This window comes from Heloderma suspectum, chromosome 6 (genome assembly GCF_057233095.1).
Source record: "Heloderma suspectum isolate Gila_16-S chromosome 6, 16-S_ref, whole genome shotgun sequence".
NCBI lineage: Eukaryota > Metazoa > Chordata > Lepidosauria > Squamata > Helodermatidae > Heloderma > Heloderma suspectum.
Window position 1 is genome coordinate 85,745,056 of NC_139463.1, and position 24,606 is coordinate 85,769,661.

Consider the following 24,606-nt stretch of genomic DNA (forward strand, 5'->3'; position numbering starts at 1 on the left):
CTCTTCGCATTAGGTGGCCAAAATATTTGAGCTTCAGCTTCAGTATCTGTCCTTCCAATCAGCAGTCAGTGTTGATTTCTTTTAGGATTGACTGATTTGACCTCCTTCCAGTCCAGGGGACTCGTAAGAATCTTCTCCAGCACCACAGTTTGAAGTAGGGATGTCGGAGAATATCTCCACGAATCTCCGGGAGGCTGAATGCCAACGCATTCGGCCCTCCGAAATTGGTGGGGAAATTCTCCTCCCCCCGCCCCCCCTGGGATGGGACTTACCTCGCGTGAATGTCCCTCGCGGCAGCAGGTCCCGGCGGCATTTCGGCGGCGTTTCGGCGGCGGCCGGTCTTCCGACCAGCTGCCGCCGCCGCCATTTCCAAGTAAAGTAAAAAAAAACAACATGATAGGCTACGTAAAGATTTACGTAGCCTATCACGGCTGACTTTGAAAATCAAGCCGTGATAGGCTACGTAAATCTTTACGTAGCCTATCACTTTTTTTTTTACTTTACTTTTTTTTTTCGCGGACGGGGAGACGGGGCGCTCCCCCCCGGCCAGAATTTTGGTGGGGAGGGGCGGGGCGCCTCCCCACCCACCAAGAATTTTGGGGGGAGAAACACAGCGCCTTCCCCCACCCCCGAAAAAAGCTGCGGGACCAGGTAAGGGACTTTCGTCCATCCCTAGTTCGAAGGCATCAATCCTTCAGCACTCAGCCTTCCTTATAGACCAGCTCTCACAGCCATACGTTGCTACTGGGAAAACTATAGCTTTGATTATACGAATCTTTGTCGGCAAGGTGATGTCTCTGCTTCTTACTATGCTGTCTAGGTTTGCCATAGCTTTCCTCCCAAGGAGCAAGCGTCTTTTAATTTCATGGCTACAGTCACCGTCTGCGGTGATCTTGGAGCCCAAGAAAATAAAATCTGTCACTGCTTCCATTTCTTCCGCTTCTATATGCCAGGAAGTGATGGGGCAGGATGCCATGATCTTCGTTTTTTTAATGTTGAGTTTCAAGCCAGCTTTTGCACTCTCCAATTTCACCCTCAACAAGAGGCTCTTGAGATCCTCTTCGCTTTCTGCCATTAGGCTGGTATCATCTGCGTATCTGAGGTTGTTGATAATTCTCCCAGCAATCTTAATTCTGACCTGTGATTCATCCAACCCGGCGTTTCTCATGATGTACTCTGCATATAAATTAAATAAGCAGGGCGACAATATACAGCCTTGTCGTACTCCTTTCCCAATTTGGAACCAGTCGGTTGTTCCATGTCTGGTTCTTACTGTTGCTTCTTGACCCTCGTACAGGTTTCTCAGGAGACAGGTAAGGTGGTCTGCTACTCCCATCTCTTTCAGAATTTGCCACAGTTTGTTGTGATCCACACAATCAAAGGCTTTCGCGTAGTCAATGAAGCAGAAATAGACGCTTTTCTGGAATTCTCTTGCTTTCTCCATGATCCAGCGAATGTTGGCGATTTGATCTCTAGTTCCTCTGCCTCTTCAAAACCCAGCTTGTACTTCCGGTAGTTATCAGTTCACATACTGCTGAAGCCTAGCTTGTAGGATTTTGAGCATAATCTTGCTGGCATGTGAAATGAACGCGATTGTACGGTAGTTTGAACACTCTTTGGCGTTGCCCTTCTTTGGAATTGCTATGTAAATTGACCTTTTCCAGTCTTGTGGCCACTGTTGAGTGTTCCAAATTTGTTGGCATATTGAGTTAGGGATGGCAGAGAATTCCGCCACAGATTTCAGTGAGGCCGAATGCACTGGCATTCGGCCCCCCGAAATCCGTGGCGGAACGCCCCCCCCCCGCGGATCCCCCCCGGGATGAGACTTACCTGGGGCGGATGTTCCGGACGGCGGCGGCTCCAGTGGCAGCTCTGGCGGCAGCAGCTGGTCTTCCAACTGGCTGCCACGGCCACCATTTGCAGTCTGGTCTTTTTTTTTTTTTTACCCAGACGTGATAGGCTACGTAAAGACTTGCGTAGCCTATCACGTCTGGGTAAAAAAAAAAAAAACGGCATACGCAAATGGCAGCAGCTATGGTGTCCACCATTTGCGTTCCTTATTTTTCACCGTTTTAAACTACGTAAATATTTACGTAGACTAAAACGGCAAAATATAAGGAAGGCAAATGGCGGACACCGTAGCTACCGCCATTTACGTACGTGTTTTTTTCTTTACTTTGCCGTGATAGCCTACGTAAATATTTGCGTAGCCTATCATGGTTAAATACATGGACACAAACTAAGGCCCTATTATGGTTAAACTAAGGCCCTATCATGGTTATAAACTAAGGCCCTATCATAGTTAAATACATGGACGCAATTCCTAAGGCCCACTTGACTTCACTCTCTAGGATGTCCGGCTCAAGTTCAGTGACCGCAGTATCATGGCTATCAGGGACATTCAGTTATTCTGTGTATTCTTTCCACCTCTTCTTAATCTCATCTGCTTCTGTTAGGTCCCTGCCTTCTATGTCCTTTATCTAGGGATGTCAGAGAATTTCGCCACGAATCTCAGAGAGGCCGAATGCCAGTGCATTCGGCCCCCTGAAATCGTGGCGAAACGGTCTGCCACCCCCCCCGAGACGGGACTTACCTTGGGCGAATCTCCCTGGCGGCGGCGGCGGGGCAGCGGCGCAGCGGCAGCAGCCGGTCTTCCGATCGGCCGCCGCCGCCACCATTTCCAGTAACAAAAAAACAAAAAAACGTGATAGGCTACGTAAAGATTTATGTAAAGATTTACGTAGCCTATCACATAAAGATTTACGTAGCCTATCATGGCTAGATTTTTAAAAAATACTGTGATAGGCTACGTAAATGTTTATGTAGCCTATCACGGCTGAGTAAAAACAAAAAACAAAAACCGCGCGTACGCAAATGGCGGTGCCCATGGGTGCCACCATTTGCATTCCTTATTTTGGCACGTCTAGTCTATGTCAACATTTACGTAGACTACGGCGAAAATAAGGGGAACGCGAATAGCGTAGTGTCTACATTTGCGTACGCGCGGGTTTTTTGTTTTTTTTTACTCAGCTGTGATAGGCTATGTAAACATTTACGTAGCCTATCACGGCTGACTGCAGGGACGCAAACCCGGCCAGGATGCAACTTTGCAGACCCGGCCAGCCAGGACTCGCAGCGGGAGGGACGGGGCGCCTCCCCCCCGGCCAGAATTTCGGGGGGGAGGGACGGGGTGCCTCCCCCCGGCCAGAATTTTGAGGAGAGGGACAGGGCACCTCCCCCCCACCTCGAATCACATTTCGTCAAAAGGTAAGTGACTTTCGTACATCCCTACCTTTATCATGCACGTCTTTGCACAAAATGTTCCCTTGAGATCTCCGATTTTCTTGAAGAGATCTCTCGTCTTTCCCATTCTGTTGTTTTCCTCGATTTCTTTGCATTGTTCATTTAAGAAGGCCTTCTGGTCTCTCCTTGCTATTCTCTGGAACTCTGCATTCAGTTGGATATATCTTCCCCTTTCCCCCTTCCTTTTCGCTTCCCTTCTTTCCTCAGCTACTTGTAAAGCCTCATCAGACAGCCACTTGGCTTTCTTGCATTTCTTTTTCTTTGGGACGGATTTCGTTGCTGTCTCCTGAACAATGTTACGGACCTCCATCCATAGTTCCTCAGGCACTCTGTCTATCAGGTCTAATCCCTGAAATCTATTCATCACCTCCACTGTATAGTCATAAGGGATATGATTTAGGTCACACCTGAATGGTTTAGTAGTTTTCCCTACGTTCTTCAATTTAAGCTGAAATTTCACAATAAGCAGCTCATGATCTGAGCCACAGTCAGCTCCAGATCTTGTTTTTACTGACTGTATGGAGCTTCTCCATCTTTGGCTGCAAAGGACATAATCAATCTGATTTTGATATTGACCATCTGGTGATGTCCATGTGTAGAGTCGCCTCTTGTGCTATTGGAAAAGAGTGTTTGCTATGATCAGCATGTTCTCTTGGCAAAACTCTATTAGCCTTTGCCCTGCTTCATTTTGTACACCAAGGCCATGCTTACCTGTTATCCCGGTTATTTCTTGACTTCCTACTTTAGCATTCCAATCCCCTATGATGAAAAGGACATCTCTATATCCTAAAACAAACCTCTCCTACACTGCCATTATCTATTGAGCCATTTTCTAAGTAAAAGCCATAGCACCTACACCCCACACCTTGATTGCTGGTTATACTGTTGGAATGTCATTAATCTGTTTCAGCCTTAACATAGGGTTACAACTGCATCCCTATTATGAATGTTGCATTTACAATACTATGTGCAGTTCAGGTTGCCCACTCTGATCATATATTCAAGCTGGAAAAGGCACCTACATTAATCAAGGTTTTGGAGCAGATGCACTACAAGGAAAAGCTAAAGTGTTCGTAGCTTTTTAGTTTAGCAAAAAGATGACTCAGTTGGGATATGCTTGACATTTGCAGAATTATTAGTAGTGTAGAAAAAATAGAAAAGGGGATTTCTTTCTCCTCTCGTAAGGGAAAACAAGATAATCTATAGCAGCTAATTGGTAGATTCAGGAATAAGAAAAGGAAGTAATTCTTCACATGATATGTGATTAATACATGGCATTTACTGCCACAAGATGGAGAGAAAGTTATTAATTTAGAAGGGGCTTTGTAAAAGATACAAGACAAGTACATGGTGGAAAGGTCTTACCAACAGCAATTGCCAAGCGTAAGTCACTCACCATCACTGAACCCTCAGGTATAGGGGCAGTACACCTTTCAATGTCAGCTGCATGGGAGAAAGAGAGAGGGAAGATCATCACTTCCATGTCATACATGTGATCATCTGAAAGTATCTGGCTGTCTCCTATTGGAAATGGAATACTGGCCTAGGTGGGCCTGATCCAGCAAGGGTATTCTTACTCTTCTGCCTTTACCATGCAATCTTTTTCTGCCCAGTCCCATAAGCTATGCCGTGCAGGGCCACCCAAGACGGACAGGTCATGGCAGAGAGTTCTGACAAAATGTGGTCCACTGGAGAAGGAAATGGCAACCCACTCCAGTATTCTTGCCAAGAAAACCCCATGGAACATATCACAAGGCTAAAAGATATGACGCCGGAAGATGAGCCCCTCAGGTCGGAAGGTGTCCAATATGCTACTGGGGAAGAGCAGAGGGTATTTCCAAGTAGCGCCAGAAAGAGTGAAGCGGCTGGGCCAAAGCCGAAAGGACACTCAGCTGTGGATGTGTCTGGTGGTGAAAAGAAAATCCGATGCTGTAAAGAACAATATTGTTTAGGAACCTGGAATGTCAGATCAATGAATCAAGGTAAGCTGGAGGTGGTCAAACATGAGATGGCAAGATTGAACATCGACATCTTGGGAATCAGCAAACTCAAATGGACAGGCATGGGCGAATTTAATTCAGGTGACCATCATATCTACTATTGTGGGCAAGAATCCCTTAGAAGAAATGGAGTAGCACTCATAGTCAACAAAAGGGTGGGAAAAGCAGTACTGGGGTACAATCTTAAAAATGATAGAATGATCTCAGTACGAATCCAAGGCAAACCATTCAACATCACAGTAATTCAAGTCTATGCCCCAACCACTGAGGCCGAAGAAGCTGAGGTTGATCGGTTCTATGAAGACCTACAACACCTTCTAGAACTAACACCAACAAAAGATGTCCTCTTCATCATAGGGGATTGGAATGCTAAAGTAGGAAGTCAAGAAATCACCGGGATAACAGGCAGGCATGGCCTTGGTGTACAAAATGAAGCAGGACAAAAGCTAATAGAGTTTTGCCAAGAGAACATGCTGATCATAGCAAACACTCTTTTCCAACAGCACAAGAGGCGACTCTACACATGGACGTCACCAGATGGTCAATATCGAAATCAGATTGATTATGTCCTTTGCAGCCAAAGATGGAGAAGCTCCATACAGTCAGTAAAAACAAGACCTGGAGCTGACTGTGGCTCAGATCATGAGCTGCTTCTTGCAAAATTTCGGCTTAAATTGAAGAACGTCGGGAAAACCACTAAACCGTTCAGGTATCACCTAAATCATATCCCTGATGAATATACAGTGGAGGTGAGGAATAGATTTCAGGGATTAGACCTGATAGACAGAGTGCCTGAGGAACTATGGACGGAGGTCCGTAACATTGTTCAGGAGGCAGCAACTCAATCCATCCCAAAGAAAAAGAAATGCAAGAAAGCAAAGTGGCTGTCTGATGAGGCTTTACAAGTAGCTCACGAAAGAAGGGCAGCGAAAAGCAAGGGAGAAAGGGGAAGATATACCCAACTGAATGCAGAGTTCCAGAGAATAGCAAGGAGAGACAAGAAGGCCTTCTTAAATGAACAATGCAAAGAAATCGAGGAAAACAACAGAATGGGAAAGACTAGAGATCTCTTCAAGAAAATCGGAGATCTCAAGGGAATGTTTTGTGCAAAGACGGGCATGATAAAGGACAAAGAAGGCAGGGACCTAACAGAAGCAGATGAGATTAAGAAGAGGTGGCAAGAATACACAGAAGAACTACACAGGAAAGATCTGAATGTCCCTGATAGCCATGATAGTGCGGTCACTGAACTTGAGCCGGACATCCTAGAGAGTGAAGTCAAGTGGGCCTTAGGAAGCATTAGTAACAACAAAGCTAGCAGAGATGACAGTATTCCAGCCGAGCTATTTAAAATCCTAAAAGATGATGCTGTTAAAGTGCTGCATTCAATATGCCAACAAATCTGGAACACTCAGCAGTGGCCACAAGACTGGAAAAGGTCAGTTTACATTCCAATTCCAAAGAAGGGCAACGCCAAAGAGTGTTCAAACTACCGCACCATTGCGCTCATTTCACATGCCAGCAAGGTGCTGCTCAAAATCCTACAAGCTAGGCTTCAGCAGTATGCGAACCGAGAACTACCGGAAGTACAAGCTGGGTTTCGAAGAGGCAGAGGAACTAGAGATCAAATCGCCAACATTTGCTGCATCATGGAGAAAGCAAGAGAATTCCAGAAAAACGTCTATTTCTGCTTCATTGACTACGCTAAAGCCTTTGATTGTGTGGATCACAACAAACTGTGGCAAATTCTTAAAGTGATGGGTGTACCAGACCACCTTACCTGTCTCCTGAGAAACCTGTACGAGGGTCAAGAAGCAACAGTAAGAACCAGACATGGAACAACCGATTGGTTCAAAATTGGGAAAGGAGTACGACAAGGCTGCATATTGTCACCCTGCTTATTTAACTTATATGCAGAGTACATCATGAGAAATGCTGGGTTGGATGAATCAGAGGTCGGAATTAAGATTGCCGGGAGAATTATCAACAACCTCCGATATGCAGACGATACCACCCTAATGGCAGAAAGCGAAGAGGATCTAAAGAGCCTCTTGTTGAGGGTGAAAGAGGAGAGTGCAAAAGCTGGTTTGAAACTCAACATTAAAAAAACTAAGACCATGGCATCTGGCCCCATCACTTCCTGGCATATAGAAGGGGAAGAAATGGAAGCAGTGACAGATTTTACTTTCTTGGGTGCCAAGATCACCGCAGACAGTGACTGTAGCCATGAAATTAAAAGACGCTTGCTCCTTGGGAGGAAAGCTATGGCCAACCTAGACAGCATAGTAAGAAGCAGAGACATCACCTTGCCGACAAAGGTCCGTCTAATCAAAGCTATGGTTTTCCCAGTAGTAATGTATGGCTGTGAGAGCTGGACTATAAGGAAGGCTGAGCGCCGAAGAATTGATGCTTTCAAACTGTGGTGCTGGAGAAGACTCTTACGAGTCCCCTGGACTGCAAGGAGGTCAAATCAGTCCATCCTAAAGGAAATCAACCCTGACCGCTCATTGGAAGGACAGATACTGAAGCTGAAGCTCAAATATTTTGGCCACCTAATGCGAAGAGAAAACTCCCTGGAAAAGACCCTGATGCTGGGAAAGACTGAAGGCAAAAGGAGAAGGGGACGGCAGAGGATGAGATGGCTAGATAGCATCACGGATGCAATGAATATGAACTTGAGCACGCTCCGGGAGAGAGCGCAGGACAAGAAGGCCTGGCGTGCTATGGTCCATGGGGTCACGAAGAGTCGGACACGACTGAACGACTGAACAACAACAACAACAAGATATTTTCAGTATAATGATCCAAGAAAAAAAATCCCTTATTCCACCTACTGACTCATGCTCTGATGTATGGGATTGCCCAGGGGCAGGTTCATGCCAAGTTGAGATCAGACTTGTGAATAGTATAGTTCATCATTGTAGTGGATGACATGAATTGTCCCTTAACAGCATGTGGGGCTTTTTGAACTCATTTCGCTTTGTCACTTGTTCTATCTAGATATGGTTTGGGACTCAAATATTCCAAGCTCACACTCAGGCCCAGGTGAGATTCGGCTGGTGAATGGTCCAAATCGCTGCAGTGGAAGGGTTGAACTGCTTCGTAATGGTGAGTGGAGCACTGCTTGCGATGTCAGCTGGGGCATGGAGGAAGCCAGAGTTGTATGCCGGCAATTGGGCTGCGGAGAAGCAAGACTAGCCCCTGGTGGAGCACATTTTGGAAGAGGAACTGGCCCCATCTGGCAGAACGAAGTCCTATGCACAGGAAAAGAATCCTCTCTCAGTCAGTGTGCAGCAATCCTTTGGGTATCATATTCCTGCCATCATGGAAAAGATGCTGGTGTTGTGTGCTCAGGTAAGTTTGTTAACTTTCAGGTTAGTTCATAATTTCGTTTGGGCATGATGATGGGCTGTCTACTGTCCCAGGGTGGGGACAGGTCTCCTGGCCTATTTCCATGCTGTTAAGAGTATCTTGACATGCAGGAATCAGTGAGTGATGCATAAATATGGCATCCAGAGAAGCATTATCACCGTGTAATATCTGTACACTGCACATCAAGCTGATGTTAATGGAGCAGAACAAAAGCCACCAGGAAAACAATTGGCAGCCCTATAATAAGACAATTGCTAGATCTACACCTTGAGTCATATCATTATGATCCCATCGTGGCAATGCTATATCCCTCTTGTGCATTTACTGCTCATAGGACACACAATGACGTTTGTTGCAGTATATTGGATAATGTGGAATAAAAAGCAGAAAATAACATTACAAAGGCAGTATATCGAATGTGTAATATGCCCCAACAGTTATCAGTGCACTTCAATACCACTATAAAGTGGTAGTGCAGATCTAGCCAAAGTCATCACAAGATTAATTTACCAGATACATCTCATGTGGACATCTCCTCAGTGGCTTCCTCCCTAAGGTGTAAACTGTGACCTCAAGGAACTGGGGGGCAGGGGAGGCTGTTAGAAATTTACCAGTAGGCAGAGGAGAAGTGGCTGAGGATCATCAGGATCAACAGCCCTTCCAGCCCCAACCACCACTGCAACACAGGGAAACATTTAGACCAGCCCTGGAACAGGTCTAAATGAATTCTTTCCCTTTGAGCTGTCTTAGTTACTAAACTCATACAAGTACATACACCTCTTCAGATGACAAATGGACAGATATTCCCCTAGATGGCCTGTGTGGAAGATGTAGAAGAAGAGTAAGGAGGAATGCTTTACCTGTGGCTATCCCATACTAGAATAGTAGCTTGAGTTGCATGACAGCCTCAGTTCTGTAAACATGTGTCTATTCCAGTGAAGATAAATCTGGGACTTAGGTCCACCACTCTGCCACTGACAGCCATCCAGCTCCAAGGTAATGATGAAGCTGAAACTAACCACAGCAAAGGATACCATGCTATATCCCAATTGCCTAAATAATGTGTCTGTTAGGGGTGCAGCCCTTAACAACTGTAATTGCTGGCACTAATCAACAACACTTCAGAAAGTTGGTGGCATAGAGAGTTTTCAGTTCTCTTTTTAAAAATGTAACATCCTCTTCCCTGGAACTGTGGTTTCACAACAGAAATAGATACCCTGCACATGTTTTAATGAACTACTCTCTTTTAATAGTTCACTTCAGTAACTGTAGTTCAAAGGAGAGAATGGATAAGGCAGAGCTGGGCGGGGAATATTTTTGAATAAACAAGGGTGGTCTCAGTTGTAATGGATAGACAATATATGCATGCTCTGATTAACTCACCACTTTTAATAGCTTACTTGGTTAATTGTTTATGTGTTCCCAATGTCCTTTGCAAAATAATAATAATAACAACAACAACAACAACAACAACAACAACAACAATAATAATAATAATAACATTGATCTGTTTTCTATTCCTATCTATTTCTTTTAATTCTTTTAGAATTGAGTCAAATGAGTAGAGGGAAACAGAACCCCACCACCACCACCCTCCTTAGCCTAAATAGGGGCCAAGCCCATGACCTTGGCATTATTAGCACCACACTATAAGTTTAGAGCCTAAACCAAACAACTGTGCTACTAAATCACATGACCTCTCGCCCCACCCCCTCAGGGCCTTCATTCCACCACTCTAAACAGGCAGCTTTCTCTTGCTGATGCTGTTGCTAGGCAACACAGTTTCCTACTGAGTTTGTGAGAGACAGACCTTTTCACCAACAATAAGCTAAATAGGCCCAAGAATTGCATTTCATTTCTTTAAAAAAATCACAAACACTACTACTAGGGCAAAATGTTCCTCTTCTTCAAACACACACACACAGAGACAGAGAGAGACAGAGACAGAGACAGAGTTTTCCAAAAGACATAATACAAACTGAGAAATTGGCTGATAAAGTCCTACCCCAGCAAAGTCTATGGGAGAATCTTGACAAAACCCTGTCAAATTGCCAGAGTCGCTCAACAAACTTATAAAGGATAAGCCATTGTTTATCCTTTATACCTCAAACTCAGCATAGACCATCCTAAAACAAACCTCTCCTACACTGCCAAGTTTCAAAACTATCTGTTGAGCCATTTTCTAAGTATATGCCATAGCACCTACACTCCACACCCTGATTGGTGGTTATACAGTTGGAATGTCATTCATCTATCTCAGTCTTAATCTTCTCTGTATAAATAAAAGGAAGTGATTGTATGTAGGTCCTCAATGGACTCGAAAAACATACATCCAATTGTTATGAAACTTTTAGGATTTGTTCTACCTCTATCTGGGATGGTTTAGGCATATTGAAAATTTCGACTACCATCTTGAACCAAAAACGCAGCAAATATACATATTTTAAAGATGTACTGCTTCAATATCATTTGATTGATTTCAACCAAACTTCCCATCATGATTCAGCACTGCAGCAAGCAGATTTAAACCATACAACATTCATTTATTTCATGTTTTTTAGACATTAAAAAACAAGCCCCAAATATTAAAAACAAACAAACAAAAGAAAAATACCCACACTAAAGTAAGAAAAAAGAACAAGCACAGTTTGAAGCCAGGGAAGATTAGTAGGCCCTCCCCTCTGCTGTGGGGCAGCTCCATCTAAGGGGGATGGAGTGGACAGACCCCTCCCCCAGGGGGCTATAGGGGTAGACCATGGCAGGGGCTGTGCCTAGGGGTGCCAGCAGGTATGCCTTCACTCAGATGGGGCAGGCACAATGTCTCCAACTGTGACAGCTGTGTAAATTTGCTTGAAGGCTTCTCTGGAGGCAATTCCAACCCGTGCAAAGCTGGGTCTGTTCTCTAGTGCTATATAAATTAATAGCATTTGTAGAAGAGAGTAAAGTAATTCTAGTGCCTGAAATATGCCCACAGCAAGCACACAGCATATGTGGACAAATGCAGGGGCTCTGGGCTCCCAGCAAGGCCCACCACTACTCACTCTAGGTATGGTGACCCCCCCTCCCCATCTTCTTGGTCCAGTCAGACAGGAGTGCTGGACCCATGTAGTGGCATTTGTCCAACCTCCATCTTGCCTCCCCAGAATACAATGCCATATATATGCAAGGAATTGCATTCTGGGGAAATTAAAATGGCAGCAGGGAAGAGTCAAGCCACATGTGCCTAGCGCTCGTGTCCATGTTGCTGTTAAGCTACATACCCCAGAGTTGCTGCTGCTCGCAGGCTGCGAACTAAGCTGCCTGCTTGACAGGAGCTGCTTAGCATGAGGAGGCATAAAGCAGTCCTGACTGCAGTGCCAGCCCCGTTTGGCTGGTCCCACCCACCATCTTTTTGGTTCACCCAGAATGCAATGCCAAATGGATGTTTGGCTCTGCATTCTGGGCAAACCAATTTGGCAGTGGGATGCAGGCAGCTGCATGGGTTTTGTGTTCCAGTTAGGTCTGCTGGATGCATGCCACTGGACAGCCACTACCCCCCACCTGTTAAGCCTGCAAGGAGGCCTTGCCCACTGGGAGTGGCCTGCTGGGTATGGGGACTGAGGGCATTTTGCCAATGGCCCCCTCAAACCTGGAGCTGGCCCTGGTTTCATACGTTCTGACATTCCTAAACAGCAAAGTACAAACTTCATCTGTCTTTGTTAGCAATGGGAAGAATCTCTCAGATACTTTCCAAGTGGAGGGACGGGATTGCGGGTTGGAGAAAACAAAGATCCCATTTCTGTCTGAAGAGCATGGCAGAATAGCCACCAAGAAAAGCAACCACACAGAGGCAGCTTTGTGTGAGCAGTTTTCCACATGGGTCTTTTTAAAAAACGGGATTTTCAGTGCTACAGTAAAAATGGATAGGACTTGTGGGTGGGTGACAGTAGTTCTCACAAGTAGCTTGCCATGTGCAGCTGCCTTCATAGACTGCACATACATTTTGGGAAACAGTGTTGGTCAACCTACCCCTTAAGGTATTGGTGAGTGAGTCAATGCTAGAGATGTGAAAGCTTGGAAAAGATAGCAAAAAAATCTTGACACCGCCCCCACCATCCCAATTTTCAAAAGCTCCTGCGGGAAAACAGAAAAAAAAACAGCTTTTTACTTTTTCTTTTTAAATCTGTTTCCCCTCCATTTTTTCTGTCCCCCACCCCACACCCCCAGGCCTTCACCTCTCTAATCAATGCACAAGAATGTTGCCTGACAACCTCTTAGACATTTGCACTGCAGAAGAAGAGACAAATGCAGAGAACTAAGATGTGGTTACGCCCACATATCCTTACATACAGTAGAGAATGGATAAAGATGGTGTTTTTGTACCCAAGGATATGTGTGCATAACACATGTGGTCTGGGAGATACCCACTTGCTATAGTTTCATTACCAGAACTTCAGAGTACTCACAACACCCACAGGAAAGTAAGATTGACCAAGTTACGTTTTTTCAATATCACTATACTAAACCAACCTGCATGGTTAGACACAGGGTTGGAACAGTAGGAAGACACTAAGCCTCATATTATACCTGATACCAGAAGCTCCAGGTTGCCCCTGCGTGCTGAGACTAGAAAAGGTTTTTCTTCAAAAGCATAGCCGCAGCTTTAATTCTTCATGTGCTCCCAGCTGATGTTGAGAATGAATAATTCATCCAGATGCTGGGCCCATGTGGCTCGACTTTTCCCTGCTGACATTTTAATTTCCCCAGAATGCAATCCTTTACGTATATATGGCACTGTATTCTGGGGAGGCATGATGGAGGCATGGAGAAGTGCCACTATATGGGCTCAGCACTCCTGTCTGGCTGGACAAGGATAGGGGTGTGTGTGCCATACCTAGAGTGAGCAGTGGTGGGCCTTGCTGGGAGCCCAGAGCCCCTACACGCTTTGTGCTTGCCCTGGGCATATTTCAGGCACTAGAATTATTTCACTCTCTTCTACAAATGCTAATAATTTATATAGCACTAGAGAACAGACCCATCTTTGCACAGGTTGGAATTGCCTTTAGGTGGATCCAGAGAAGCCTTCAAGAAAACTTGCACAGCTGTCAGTTGGACACATTGTGCCTGCCCCATCTGAGTGAAGGCATACCTGCTGGCACCTCTAGGCATGGCCCCTGCCAGGGTCGGCCCCTGTCAGGGTCCACCATAATAGCCCCCTGAGGGAGGGGTCTGTCCACTTCATCCCCCTTAGATGGAGCTGTCCCACAGCAGAGAGGAGGGAGCAGGCCTATAACTCAGCCTACTAATCTTCCCTGGCTTCAAACTGTGCTTGTTCTTTCTTTCATACTTTAACATGGGAGTTTTACATCATACATGGGAGTTTTTCTTTTGTTTTTTATTTGTTTGTTTTTTCAATATTTGGGGCTTGCTTTTTAATGTTTAAAGAAACATGAAAAACATGAATGTTGTATGGTTCAAATCTGCTCGCTGCAGTGCTGAATCATGATGGGAAATTTGGTTGAAATCAATCAAATGGTATTGAAGCAGTACATCTTTAAATATATATATATATTTGCTGCCTTTTTGGTTCAAGATGGCAGTCAAAATTTTCACTATGCCTATACCATCCCAGGTAGAGATAGAACAAATCCTAAAAGTTTCATAACAATCAGATGTATTTTTTCGAGTGCATCAAGGACATACAAACAATCATTTCCTTTTATTTAAATAGAGAAGAACAAGAAGACTAATGGTGTAGAGAAAATAGAAAGGGGGATTTCCTTGTCTTTCTCTCATCATAAAGGTCAACCAGAGAAGCTGATTGGTAGATTCAGGAATGAGAAAAGGAAACAGTTCTTCACACAATGTGTGATAAATACATGGCATTTACTGACACAAGGTAGAGAGAAAGTTATTAGTTTAGAAGGGGCTTTGTAAAAGATGCAAGACAAGTACATGGTGGAAAGGTCTTATCAACAGCAATTGCCAAGAGTAAGTCACTCACCATCACTGAACCTTCAGGTATAGGGGCAGTACACCTTTCAATGTCAGCTTCATGGGAGAAAGAGAGAGGGAAGTTCATCACTTTCATGTCATACATGTGATCATCTGGAGGTATCTGGCTGTCTCCTATTGGAAATGGAATACTGGCCTAGGTGGGCCTGATCCAGCAAGGGTATTCTTACTCTTCTGCCTTTACCATGCAATCTTTTTCTGCCCAGTAGATATTTTCAGTATAATGATCCAAGAAAAAAAATCCCTTATTCCACCTACTGACTCATGCTCTGATGTATGGGATTGCCCAGGGGCAGGTTCATGCCAAGTTGAGATCAGACTTGTGAATAGTATAGTTCATCATTGTAGTGGATGACATGAATTGTCCCTTAACAGCATGTGGGGCTTTTTGAACTCATTTCGCTTTGTCACTTGTTCTATCTAGATATGGTTTGGGACTCAAATATTCCAAGCTCACACTCAGGCCCAGGTGAGATTCGGCTGGTGAATGGTCCAAATCGCTGCAGTGGAAGGGTTGAACTGCTTCGTAATGGTGAGTGGAGCACTGCTTGCGATGTCAGCTGGGGCATGGAGGAAGCCAGAGTTGTATGCCGGCAATTGGGCTGCGGAGAAGCAAGACTAGCCCCTGGTGGAGCACATTTTGGAAGAGGAACTGGCCCCATCTGGCAGAACGAAGTCCTATGCACAGGAAAAGAATCCTCTCTCAGTCAGTGTGCAGCAATCCTTTGGGTATCATATTCCTGCCATCATGGAAAAGATGCTGGTGTTGTGTGCTCAGGTAAGTTTGTTAACTTTCAGGTTAGTTCACAATTTTGTTTGGGCATGATGAAGGGCTGTCTACTGTCCCAGGGTGGGGGGACCTCTCCTGGCCTATTTCCATGCTGTTAAGAGTATCAGTGAGTGATGCTTAAAATATGGCATCCAGAAAAGCATTATCGCCTTGTAATATTTGTACACTGCACATCAAACTGATGTTAATGGAGTAGAACAAAATCCACCAGGAAAAAAAAAAAGGCAAATTGTGATGACAAAGTCATTGCAATATTAATTTCACAGATACATCTCATGGATGCATATTTATTTGAATGCCCTCCCCCATTAAACAGATTTGGAAATACAAAACGGTATGTGTATTAATGTAATACGTGCATTTATGAAAAGGGAGCTAACCTTTAAACCAGCAATCCTAATCCCCATAGAACACTGTCATAAAGCCTGCTTCCTGGAGGTGTTATTTATTTGTTATATTTCTATACTACCATATTGCTGAAGCTCTCTGGGCCATTCACAAAAGTTAAAACCATAATATACAACAGTGTAATAATATAAATCCTTTAGAAGATTAAAACTACTGAATAAAACCAAATTAAGAACCAGAGCAACAGCCAGCAGTAGTGTAAGAATCTAAAAACACAGTAACAGATTTATGGAACAAAAACCAAAAACTGAAGGATTAAAAAAACTAGTGAAGTAAAAAGGCATTCACCCGGCAGAAAAGTCTCCAACGGAGGTGCCAGGCAAGCCTCTTTGGAGAGGACATTCAACAACCAGGATACCACCACTGTAAAGGCCCCAGGTCTTGCAGGTTTGACTTAACTTACTACTTGGGGCCATGCCTCCAAGATCCCACAACGCCCAGAAGTCCTCACTTTGGATTATTTCTGCATCCCCACAAAAGTGGTTCCAGGGCATAGTCTGAAGGCATATGAGAGACAACCACGGTGCTGAAGCTAAGCAGGTCTGGGTCTGGTCAGTGCTTGGACGGGAGACCACATGGGAACCACATATAGCCACCTTGAGTTCCACAATGGAAGAAAGGTGGATATAAATGTAATAAATAAATAAATGAAATGGAGCTCCTTTACAGGGGCTGCTGAGGGAGATATATTATATCCTCAAGATATATAATATATACCAGGAAAAGTCTTGGGCCACCTCTCCCAATCTGTTTAGGTAAAGTAGCTCTTCAAAACCTCCCTGGTATACACTGCTCAGTTACACCTTTTTAGGCACATAAAGGTTTTGATTGGTTGTTTAGCTTGCCTCACACACCAGTGTATAGCACTGAAATCAGCAGAGGTTAGGGATGGGCGAACTAGCAATGTTCGAGGTCTCTAGGATTCTCCAAATGTTGTCTTGCCACTCATCTCATGCCCAGTGCCCATTCACATTGGTGACTGCTACTTGCTTTGTGCAAGTGGGAACATTGTGCAAATCAGGAGTGATCGAATGTGAAATTTGTGCAAATGTATCCACATTACACAGATTTTTCCCAATTTGCACAACTTTCCTCCATTGATTAAAGTGGGGCTGATTCAGTGTATGAGGGGAATCTGACTGTGAAAACTGCGCAAATAGAACGTGAGCACATTTTTGGCTATTTATGAACTTTTGGGCAGACATGTGCTCATAATCGCAATCATGTTTGGGATTTGAATGTGCATGTTTGGAAGCAAAAACAAAATTCTCATACAGCCCTGGCAGAGATTTTTTTTTTCTCATAAATATATAGGGATGGACCCAGACCTGTGTAGATCTGTGTAAATCAATGGGATAAGTAAACTTTGACAAACTTAAGTCCCATTGATTTCAGTGGGTCTGCTGTAAGTATGGCTCAATCTGGATCTAACCAATAGAAATTGAAAGACAACTGGTCTAATCAGCTTTTAGAATGGATGAATGTCTTTAAGATGTTATTATGATTAGCCAAAGTAAGCAAGACTTCCATGGTCAGATGGGAAGTGACAGTAGTTCATCTGATCATCACTTTGTACAGTGCTTTCTAATTACTGTGACATATTCCTCTTTGTCTTACACAAAAGAGCACCACTTCAAGAAGCAATTGCCAGCAGCAACCATGGAACTACGTCTGGGAAAAATAGAATCTAAACTTGATCAAATGAGTGATAACATTCAGCAAATAAAGAGGAGTCAGAAGCTCCTGGAGACCTTTTTCCAAAATATTCTCAAACACCGGCCTCCAATTCCAAAACTACCAGAACACTGAAAGACAAAATGTTGTCCAGTCTTTTATTCAAAGTTCCATTTTCACTTTTCATTTGTTTGTTTGTTTTAAATTGAACTTAAATTGTTGTTGATTTCATGTGATTTCTTCATGTTGAAATTCTGAGTAGTTAAGTCATGTATCAAATTCAATATATCACATGGTCAAATAACTTCTGTGTCTTGCTTGTGAGCAGTCAGACTTGGAAAGTTAAGATTCTTGGGATTAGACTGTCCCATTAAGAGGAAAGTGTGGTCATGTTGTCTGAGAACATACATTTTATACTGAGTGACATAGGGATTTTCTTTGTACTTTAATGACTGTACTGGAAAACTGAAACTACCAGTATAGTATATTCACTGCTATTTTGGGAAGTACGCAAGGGCAATCTGTCCATTCTCTATTTTACAACTGCATATGTGCTTTCCCCATCAAAGTGTATTTTGTGATGCAATTGGAGATGTGCATCAGTTCAGACATCAGCCAAGATATTCAAGGAGCTCAAACAAAAGACAAGTTTCCTGTAGGGATGTCAGAGAATTCCACCACGGACTGAAATGGGATCGAATTCCCTTCAGTCCGTGCCACAGAATCCTCTGAGGAACGGCACGAGGTCCTGCAGAGCTAGCAGTCATGCGGCTTTTTTTTGTCGTCCGCAAAGGGTTGCAGAATTTTCGTAAATAAAAACGCAGTGTAGTATATTCCAATAATAAATACGTAAGGTTTTTTTTTTTTTTTTTTAAGAATGAATGTGCTTACTGCCTTGTTTGTGGGTGTTCTTTTTAAACTGAAATCCTCCATCTCCGTTTACTTTCAGCCAAAACACTTCCTCCTCCTAGAGGCTTCCCAAAAGAAGGCTGTCCTAGGTGTGCCTGAGCGATGCACTCTTTGTTTAAAGCAATGCTGTTTTAAAGAAAGAAAAAGCCTTTTAAAATGACTATGCCAATCCTGGAGCCCTGCATGAGGTATTATTCTCCCTGCTAAGCTTTATACATCCAGTGTTGTTGTTGACGTTGTGAGGCTAAAATGGAGAGGAGAACCAACTCTGTGCATGTCTACTCAGAAGTAAGTCTTATTGAGTTCAATGCGACTTACTCCTACACATGTCAGCACCCCACTTGCCCTGAGCTCAGCTTTGTATTTCCACATCCAGCTCATTACCAAACCTCCTGTTAGTTATCTCACAGGGTGACTTTGGGCTGGCCTCTAACCACTACACCACACTTCTGTTATGAAACTCATGAAAAAGAGACAGTATAATGGAAAGTTCTTTCTGAAGCAGTCACACTTGTACAAATGTAGCATGAAGGGAAAGATTAGCAAGCTTCTCTTTGAAGAAAAAGCACACTCTGCACATGCTCAGGGAATGGACAAAATGAGGAATAAACATACCAGGGAATATGAAGAACTATATTCTTCCATTATGTGTGTGTGTGTGTGGGGGGGGGAGATTCTCTCTCAATCCAGCCGTTTCCCTGGTATGCTTATTCCTCATTTTGTCATCTTGAACCAAAAATGCAGCATGCATGCATGCATGCATGCATGCATATATATATATATATATATATATACATACACACACACACACACACACACACACATACATATTTTAAAGATGCACTGCTTCAATACCATTTGATTGATTTCAACCAAACTTCCCATCATGATTCAGCACTGCAGCGAGCAGATTTAAACTATACAACATTCATGTTTTTAGACATTAAAAAACAAGCCCCAAATATTAAAAACAAGCAAACAAAAGAAAAACACCCACACTAAAGTAAGAAAAAAGAACAAGCACAGTTTGAAGCCAGGGAAGATTAGTAGGCCGAGTTATAGACTTGCTCCCTCCCCTCTGCTGTGGGGCAGCTCCATCTAAGGTGGATGGAGTGGACAGACCCCTCCCCCAGGGGGCTATAGGGGGACCATGGCAGGGGCTGTGCCTAGGGGTGCCAGCAGGTATGCCTTCACTCAGACTGGACGGGCACAATGTCTCCAACTGTGACAGCTGTGTAAATTCGCATTTCTGCCTTTGGTAATGAGCTGGATGTGGAAATACAAAGCTGAGCTGGGGGCAAGTGGGGTGCTGACATGTGTAGGAGTAAGTCGCATTGAACTCAATAAGACTTACTTCTGAGCCGACATGCACAGAGTTGGTTCTCCTCTCCATTTTAGCCTCACAACATCACTTGCAAGGCTGGATTTGGAAATAGGAAGCCTAGCAGGGGGAATAATACCTCATGCAGGGCTCCAGACCGGCATGGTCATTTTAAAAGGTATGAAGAAAAAGGAGAAACTTTTAAAAGTTTTTCCTTTATTTAAAACAGCATTGCTTTAAACAAAGAGTGCATCGCTCAGGCACACCTAGGGCAGCCTTCTTTTGGGAAGCCCCTAGGAGGAGGAAGTGCTTTGGCTGAAAGTAATTACTGCAGTCTCAGGGCAGGGGAAAAAATACATAAATATCTATGAAAAATAGCGATTCTTACGGAAGTTATGCAGACTCACGGAGATGGCTGGGCACTAGGGATGGCGGAGAATTTCTCCCCGAAACTTCGGGGGGCCGAGCGCCAACGTGTTCGGCCCCCTGAACAAGTTTCGGGGAGAAATCCTCCGCACCCCCCCGCACCCCGCACCCCCCCCCCCCGGGACGGGACTTACCTTCGCCGAATGTCCCTCCCGGTGGCAGGTCCGGCCGGCTGTTCGGCGGGTGTTCGTGCGGGGCGGGAGCGGCAGCCAATCTTTTGACCGGCTGCCGCCGCCGCCATTCCAATAAAAGAAAAAAAAAAACGCCCCCGTGATAGGCTACGTGACGATTAACGTAGCCTATCACGGCTAGATTTGCAAAGTCATCCGTGATAGGCTACGTAAATCGTCACGTAGCCTATCACGGGTGACTTTAAAAAAAAAAGCGCGTACGGATAATGGCGGCCCCCATAGGGAGCTGCCATTCCCGTTCCTTATTTGGTCGCTGTAGTCTACATAAAGATTTACGTAGACTACAGCGACCAAATAAGGAACGGGAATGGCGGCTCCCTATGGGGGCCGCCATTAGCGTACGCGCTTTTTTTTTTTTTAAAGTCACCCGTGATAGGCTACGTGACGATTAACGTAGCCTATCACGGCTGACTTTGCAGATCTAGCCGTGATAGGCTACATTAATCGTCACGTAGCCTATCACGGGGGCGTTTTTAAAAAAAAAAAAAAACTTCCGAGTTCGCGGCCGGGCAAGGCGGGAAGCCTCCTCCCCGGCCTGAATTTCGGCCGGGCGAGGTGGGAAGCATCCCCCCCGGCCTGAATTTCGGCCGGGGCAAGGCGGGAAGCCTCCCCCCCGGCCTGAACTTCGTGGGGGGAGCAGCGAAGCGCCTCCCCCCCACCGCGAACAAGCTTCGACGAAAGGTAAGTGACTTTCGTCCACCCCTACTGGGCACCGGAATTACGGTTGTTGGTATGGATTTATCTTCATAATTTTCAGAGCAGAAAAAAAGAGAGGAGAATTCTGGGGGCTTGTGAAGGACGGAACGGAGCACTGGCTACAAACTGTGGAAGTCAAGTGGCACTGAAAGTACACAATTCGTACATCCCTAGTTTCCTGCAGTGTGCTAAGCTAACTACAGAGTAATAGGTTTTACTATCAGATGTCCATGAATAGGACTTTCACTTTTGCTTGCCTTGAGGGAGTATCTGACCCACGTCTTGCACTTGACAAAAGAGTGTTAATAGCTGGAATATTCCAGTGATGTATCTCCACAGGAACTAATCTTCCTTAAGTCTTCCAACTGGGGCAAAAACAGTCCTTCCTCCACCCCCACCCCCACCCCGCTAAGGGTGATGTCATCTAGGTGCATGTGAAAGGAAAAAGGACAGCCTGCTATTTGCTTTTTTGCTTTGTCTTTTTAGTGTGGCAGATACTGAGAGACACACAGAAAGCTCAGTCTAGGCTCTGTAAGATAAATGCATTTTGGGGTGCTGAGTGCCTCTCTTTCTTGGAGAGCTGATGTAGAGCAATGGATTTGGCTGACTGATGTAGAATTTAAGATATGCTCAGATGCAGGGCCGGCCCTATCATGAAGTGGGCTCAAGCGCCTGCATCCGGCAGCGCAAGAGTGGGAACAGCAGTGAATTGCGCCACTCTGCCCATACCCTGCTAGGAGGGCCCCCCCCACACACACACACCTTGGTCCAGCAAGGCTTACTTTAACCTCTCTTGCAGCCTCCCTCTCTCTGAGCTGGAGGAGCCAGCGCCAGCCCACGCCCAGCACTGCTGTTGCTGTGCCTGTGCCATCCAGTTTCGCGGAAGCAGCCACATGGGCCAGGCTTCGAGGACCTGGTGGCTGCCTTCTCAGTGCTGCTGGAGATACTGGCACCAAGCTGGAGCATGAAACCCTTGTGCCTGCTGATAGGAAGCCTCTACTTGGTGCTGCACCTCTTCAGCCTCATCAATCCTGTGTCCCCTCAGCAAGCCTAGATGGTCAAGGAGCCACATGACAACCTGGCTAGCATGTATCGCCCACTGTGGTAGCAGACATGACACTCCCAAGAACATCCTGGCCACCATCAGACAAGTCAGCTCAGTCAGTCTGGTGGCAGAGGCCAAAAAAGGCAGTGAAGCAGGGGGTGGGGGGGAGAAAGAGAGAGAGAGAGGAGGAAGTCTGAGGGAAAAATAAGTGAAAAGAAACTTTACAAAATTAATTAAAATGGTAAAAGAAATACCTGGGATGAAGCCATGTTGAACTCTATATGCCTTACTTCTGAGGAGACATGTAGGTGTAATGAGGAAATTTGGAGCCCTGATGCAGCAGCTGCCTCACTTGCCTCCGCACAGCCCTGGGCCGGGGCCACAGGATGAGCAGCCAGCTGGCCTCTTCTCCATCATGTCTCTCACCCAGCCCTTCCCAATCTGGTGCCCTCCAGATGTTAGACTACAAATCCTATCATCCCCAAGCCAGCAGGCCAATATGTTTCCTGGAGCTGATGGGAGTTGTCATCCAACAAATCTGGAGGGCACCAGGTTTGGGGAAGGCTGAAGCCTACTGTGTTTCTTCTTGGCTGTTCCTGAAGAGGGTGAGGGCCTAAAGTGCACTTTAACAACAATCCTGATGGCCTTTAAATACATTTGTTAAGTAAAGCAGCTTTTCTCTTGTTCTCCCTCTCCACACATGCATACATATTTACGCCATATATCTGCTTTGCCCTTACTTGAGAGTAAGCCCCATGGGGCTTTCTTCTATATATATGATAGGGTCACTATTTTATCTGAGGTAGAAAAAACCATTTACATCATTATTGTTGTCCATATTTGAGTTATTATTTAATTGATTGGATGTATAGAATACTTCATCCCAAAGGCTCAGGCCTGGTAACAATATGCTAAATAATCTACCTTATCTTTCCCTGTTACTGGCAACCAAATGAAAGTTTGAATAAAACATGTCTTCAGCTGCTTCCAGAAGATGCAGAAACTTTGGTGTTTACAGTATATGTGGTACTTTACAGAAAAACATAAGCAAAAAAAGACAGGTCTCCGTCCCTAGAAGCTTACAATCAAAATTTAAATTTAATTTGTAATCTAAATTTACATAGCTGTTTGAAACTGAACTTTTGATTATATAAATTTATTATTATTATTATTATTATTATTATTTACTCCTTTTTCCTCACACCTGTTTGATATAATGTGGCTTTAAGAAGTAAGGGTGTGGAGATGTGAATGGCCCAGACCCTTGTCCTCCTCCTGAAAATATTCCCCCATTGTTTTGAACTTTTTATTTAAAAAACACACAAAGCGGATGTCAAGAAGAAGGAGGGAAGGAAGGATCCCCGCCACCAGGACCAGCCCCAACCTCCCTGCAAGGGAGGACTGCCCAGGACCCGATCCCGGGGTCCCCTTCCCAAAAACAGGACTGGCCAAACCCAGCCTTTCAATCCCCCAAAATACCCCGTAGCCACCCTTGTAAGCCAAGAGGCACTGAAATTAGCACTGAGGTTATGCAGAGAGATCACACCAACTAAAGGTTGGATAAAGGTTTATTAAGATCAAAATAAAAGGGCAGAGGGAAGGGGAAGAATGGAAGTAGCAAGTTACACAGAGGGTACAAAGCTAAATCACTTAACTATAAACAGAGAGCATCATGAATGCACACCCAAGCAAAATAATAAATCTACCGGGCCTACCCTTACATGCCTACGTGTGGATCTCCCTGGACAGCAGCTAGCCATCTGCAGGTCCAGGACCACCAGAATGAAGGGAGACCCCATGCCTTGACCTCAGCCAACTGTTAAAGCCCAGCCCTGATAACCCAGGGCAGATTTTGCCTCAGCCAATCACTGGCTCAGTCCCTGAGTGGACCGCCCTGGCCTCCAAGAGGCTGGAACACCCCACCACCTCCAGCTGTTGGCACTTTCTAGTTAGCTGGAGCTGCGTCTGGCCTTGGGCAAAGGGCCAAGGAGCCCCTTGATTACAAACAATTCCGGGTGGTTACATCCGATGTGACAGCCTGACCCGATCTTATGGCAGAAAGCAGGCCGTTATCTTTGACCGCTGGTTTACATAGTCTTAGCTGAGGGGTGTGTGTGTGCGCGCGAGTGTGTGTGTGTGGGGGGGCTCATTACTACATCACCCTTAAAACTCATTGTTCTTGGCAGTTTTCCAAACTATACTCCAGGACCAGCAGCCAGAGCCAGATAAAACATCATCCTATCCCACCCATACAATTTCAGGGCAGGAAAGGAGAACAGGGCCACAGCAACACACCAGCTCCCTCAGTAAGTGTGTTTAGGATTGGTGCCTTTCCGTACTTCACAGTGCACAGGGGTGGGGTGGAGAAATTTTATAGCAAAGTTTCTTGATGATCATGAAAAAGATGGAGGCACATGAGTGCTACAAATGAGAAGCAAGATGATGTCTTGTTCAGCTTCTGAATTATTAATATTGAT

General features: G+C 44.9%; 1 protein-coding gene across 1 annotated transcript in view; it reads left to right on the forward strand.

The window, feature by feature from the left end:
• LOC146341677 (scavenger receptor cysteine-rich domain-containing protein DMBT1-like) overlaps positions 1 to 18,366 on the forward strand; it is a 67,538-nt gene extending 49,172 nt beyond the window's left edge. Inside the window, exons 22-23 of the mRNA XM_084805152.1 lie at positions 8,304 to 8,657; positions 17,492 to 18,366. Of these exons, the coding sequence (XP_084661278.1) occupies positions 8,304 to 8,657; positions 17,492 to 17,676 (539 nt within the window). The 3' untranslated portion in view covers positions 17,677 to 18,366. The remainder of the gene's footprint in view (positions 1 to 8,303; positions 8,658 to 17,491) is intronic.
• Positions 18,367 to 24,606: the final 6,240 nt, after the last annotated feature.